The sequence below is a fragment of the Camelina sativa genome, chromosome 3 (assembly GCF_000633955.1).
Source record: "Camelina sativa cultivar DH55 chromosome 3, Cs, whole genome shotgun sequence".
NCBI classification, from domain to species: Eukaryota; Viridiplantae; Streptophyta; class Magnoliopsida; order Brassicales; family Brassicaceae; genus Camelina; species Camelina sativa.
Window position 1 is genome coordinate 14,681,671 of NC_025687.1, and position 4,542 is coordinate 14,686,212.

General features: G+C 32.4%; 1 protein-coding gene across 18 annotated transcripts in view; it reads left to right on the forward strand.

Moving 5' to 3' along the window:
• Window positions 1-4,163, forward strand: part of LOC104777103 (berberine bridge enzyme-like 4) — an 11,884-nt gene extending 7,721 nt beyond the window's left edge. Inside the window, exons 3-10 of one of the 18 annotated variants that reach the window (XM_019243753.1) lie at window positions 443-621; window positions 1,897-2,319; window positions 2,569-2,734; window positions 2,834-2,876; window positions 2,952-3,010; window positions 3,096-3,285; window positions 3,571-3,617; window positions 3,866-4,110. In XM_019243753.1, coding sequence (XP_019099298.1) covers window positions 443-621; window positions 1,897-2,083 — 366 coding nt within the window. In that variant the 3' untranslated portion in view covers window positions 2,084-2,319; window positions 2,569-2,734; window positions 2,834-2,876; ... (2 more) ...; window positions 3,571-3,617; window positions 3,866-4,110. Of the gene's footprint in view, window positions 1-442; window positions 622-1,896; window positions 2,320-2,568; window positions 3,286-3,570; window positions 3,618-3,836 lie in introns of all 18 variants that reach the window. The other 17 variants (XM_019243759.1, XM_019243757.1, XM_019243765.1 and 14 more) reach the window with 17 other exon arrangements.

Genomic DNA, 4,542 nt, shown 5'->3' on the forward strand with positions numbered 1-4,542 from the left:
ATCTCAAAAGACCGTCAGGGCAACATTCATAGCTATGTTTCTTGGAGACACAACAACGCTCTTGTCGATATTAAACTGGAGATTCCCAGAATTGGGTTTGGTCCGGTCTGATTGTACCGAAACAAGCTGGATCCAGTCTGCGCTATTCTGGATAAATATCCAAGTTGGTTCTTCGGAGAAACTTCTACTCCAAAGGATTCAACCCGTGAACTACCTCAAGAGGAAATCAGATTACGTACGTGAACCGATTTCAAGAACCGGTTTAGAATCAATTTGGAAGAAAATGATCGAGCTTGAAATTCCCACGATGACTTTCAGTCCATACGGTGGTGCAATGTGGAGGATATCATCGACGGCGACTCCGTTCCCATACAGAGCCGGGAATCTTTGGAAGATTCAGTACGCTGCGAATTGGAGAGAAGATAGGTTAACCGACCGGTACATTGAATTGACGAGGGAGTTGTACCGATTCATGACTCCTTTTGTTTCCAAGAATCCAAGACAGTCGTTTTTTAACTATCGTGACGTTGATTTGGGGATCAATTCACACAATGGGAAAATAAATAGCTACATTGAAGGCAAGCATTACGGTAAAAAATATTTTGCCAGAAATTTCGAGAGGTTGGTCAAAATTAAGACTAGAGTTGATAGTGATAATTTCTTTAGGAATGAACAGAGTATTCCTGTGTTACCGTAAGTGTATATTGATTTGATTATTAGTTAGTAAAATTGTTCACTAGTAAATGTTAATCATATAGTTACATTTTTTTGCTACAAAAAAGATAATAACTAATATTAGCTATAAATACTTACAAATTAGTGACAAAATTTTAGTTAATAGATATTGTAGCTAATTTGTTACTATGTGTAACTATATAATGACAAATAGTAACATATACAAATTGTAGCAAAAATACTACAAATTTTGAGACAAAAAAATCTATACTAGTATTTTTGCAGCGATTTTTGCTCAAAAATGTTTTTTTGGAAAGTTTTTACGTTGAATGCTATTTAATGTTTATATTCATATCCAAACAAGTTTAGTTGACTTTCTCTACTATTCTTATAACCAAACACAATTAAAATATTTTAAATATTCATATATATAATATTCTATAATTAATATAGATATTTAGAAGATTTATTCCAGATTTTAAAAAATTATTCTCCTATCATCTCTTTTTTTATTTTAAAATTTAAATGTAATGAATCATCATATAATACATAAAGTTAATAAAAAGGTGTATTTTTCCTGCATATATTTTGATTTGAATTTTTTAAAACAAACATATATTACTCAATTAATAAAAAAAGTATGTGTTCAACATACATATATAGTAAATTTACTGTATATAGTAAATTATAAAATTTTAAGAATTTTATAATTTATAACTAATATATCTAAATTTAATAAAAAGTTTAAAATTATAAATATTTAAACAAATTAAATTTTCTAAATTACACAAACGAGTTATATTACATGACAGGTCATATGACATTATAGAATTGAATTAATAATACTAAAAAATAAACTATTAGTAATATCATATTTCAATACGGGTTAAATTCTCATTTTATTGTTTTAACAACACCAGTACAAAATATGTCGAATCAAACTGATTTAACTAAGATTGTAGTAAAGAAAAATTATTGTGCAGTATACTATAGTTTATATATTAAATCACTAAAGTTAACAAGAAAATATACTAGCAAAACTAGTATTAAAATAGTACATTAACAAAATAAAATAAAAAAAAACTTACATCGATGTACTGCGGGTTATAATCTAGTGTTGTAATATTATTGCACACAACACAAAAGGTAAAAATTTGTCTAAAAAAAATACTAAAATAATGTACATTTTTTTTTAATGACTTTTGCTTTTATATTGTTTAGAGAAAAAACAAATGAAGAACGAGAGAGTGCGAGCCCTTTTCTCCTCCCTCTATCCTTGCTATCTCCGATCTACTCCTCCACCATCTCCGCCGTTATGGCTGAACCGTCCCCATCCTCCTCTCCTCAATGTCCTCCTCCACCTCCCAAACCCTATCTCACCTCGATAGCCCCTCCTTTGCCGCCGTGACCCCAAAACCCACCTGACTCAACTAAGACCTCTTCGCTTCCCCAGATATTGCAGATGATATGTGGGTACGAGAGAATACCGAGAAGCTAGGGTTGTGACTGAGCAGCGATGAGCCAGTTGAGAGAGAACTATTGCGACGGCGGGGATAGAGAGATATGAAGGCTGAACGGGAATCGATTCGCAAAAGCAGCTTCTCTCTCTCGTCCGCAATTTCACATCTGAACGATCTCGTGGAGGTTAGATCATCATACATTTTTTTTTACATTTCGTTTTCTGGAGAGATTTCGCGATGAAGAAGAAGAAATCGGAAGGCGTTTAGAATAAATTCGATACAAAATTGAACAGATCTGGAGAAGATTGATATGCGTTTTGATTTTTAGGAGTTGACTTTATGCGATTTCGATTCTGAATTTGTTTGGTGATTTTTCTCGTTAAGAGCAAAGAGTTGTTGGATTGAGAACGAAACTGTATTTTTTTTTCCTCAGGCAAGGATTGGTCTTCTTCAGCTTGAAGTTTCTAATATTGGCAGTGAGATTGATGCTCTTAAGGTTTGGCTACACATTGTTTATTTGAGTTTGAGTTTGATATTCTGGAGTTTTTGTGGATGACTTGATGGTTGGTGAAAATAAAGAACAAGGAAGGATTACTCAGGTGGTTCTCATCTTTCTAACGTCTTCATAAGTTCAAGTTCTTGACATATAACTTTTTTTTTCTTTGGTGATTGTTTAATTCTCTTTGTGATATACATAGATCAGTTTAGAAGCCAAATGGAAGAGCTGAACAAGGAAATAAGGTTCACTTTGATTCTCCTGTCTTTTTAATGTTTCTGCTGATGCAACACATCTAAGTTGCTTGGTTTGGGTAATAGGGAGTTTCAGAAAAAAGTAGAATCGAGTTTGAGTAATGATGATAGAACCATAACAGCAAGTGAGTAGCTAAAGTTTACAGTTTACTATTCTTTTCTGATTTTTCACTGTTTATTAAGAGATAATGGCTTGCGGATATGTTTCAGATTTTGTTTATTCATTCCACAAAGAGAACTAATGGTATGATAAGAAAATGTCACTCAGGGAGGCCATAACAGAGAAAACAAATTCAGTTCAAGTTCTTGCTGAATATCCTTAAGTCCGCTAGATAGTCACTAAGAATGTTCAAGCAACTGGAACTAGAGCTTCTGTTTCTATCAATTGAAACAGAATCAGGTGAGCTTCAGTCTCTTTAATTGTTTTGTTCTAATTCTCAGCAGTAACTCTCATAAGTTATCATTTAGGTTTCAGTCTTCAACATGTATTAAGGGTTCCTCTCTCCTTAAGCACAATTTTGGGTTTTACTATAAAGGTTTGGGTTTTACTATATTGTACGTGTGTCCGAGCTTTGTGCATCATTCGTCAAGTCCAAATCATTGTAGAAACCAATGTTTAGATTGGTGATAAAGCAGATTTGTTTCTTAAGCATTAATTAATGTTATGCGTTTGTTTGTTTGACAGATTGAATGAGGCAAAGATCAGATTAAATGTCTGTGTCTGCTCACGAGGTACTTCCAACACTAATTAAATCTCTTAATGTAAAATACATATCACTGAGATGTTTTTTTTAAAGATCTGAATGGTATCTGAAATGTTGGTCTTTGTTATAATGCCTTTGTTTGGTAAATGCATATCATCTTTGTTTTGTGCGGTAAGAAGTAGAGATCAATTATGGTTTAGCTGGTGACCTTCAGAATCTATTTTTACGGCATTTCTTCTGTGACCAGCTGATGTTGAGTTTATAATCCGATTACAGTCGTGTCATATCAATGCCGTCGGAGTGCTGAGTTTGAATGACAAGTGAAGTCACCAGCGGATGTGGAAGGCTGAGAAGGATGAAGTTGTTGTCTCAGCTTTCTTTCATCCCTCTTTTCTGTGGTATAAGACTTGGCTTCTATGTACTCATATATCTTCTATTTGTAAGTGGTTCTAACTCTGTCTAAGAGTTTAAAACTCTTATCTTTCTTGAATGTATGATATGAAACTAAGGTTTAACCTTAATTGTAATTGTGTACTTTTGTTTTGCAATTTAATTTTTAACATATTTTCACAAATTGTTTTTGGCTCTATATTTTCACATAATTTGTTTTTGGTGCAACATATAAAATCATTCAATGAAATTTGTAGAAACAAAGTAGTAACAATAAAATTGTCGCAAGTAGTAACAGAGTAATGACAACTATCATTGTAGCTTTTTGTGAGTCGTTTATACACAAAAAATTTGTGACTTTCTGTAAATAGTATCTACTAATAATCTTGAAGCTGATTGTAACAACACCTTATATATAATTGTAACGATTAGTAGCAAATAGCTTTATACAGTAAAACCTCTATAAATTAATACTCTATAAATTAATAAATTTTGCTGGTCCCAAGTCGGGCCAGTGTAAAAATTAACAATATTCGATAAGATAATAAGATAATAATTTTTTT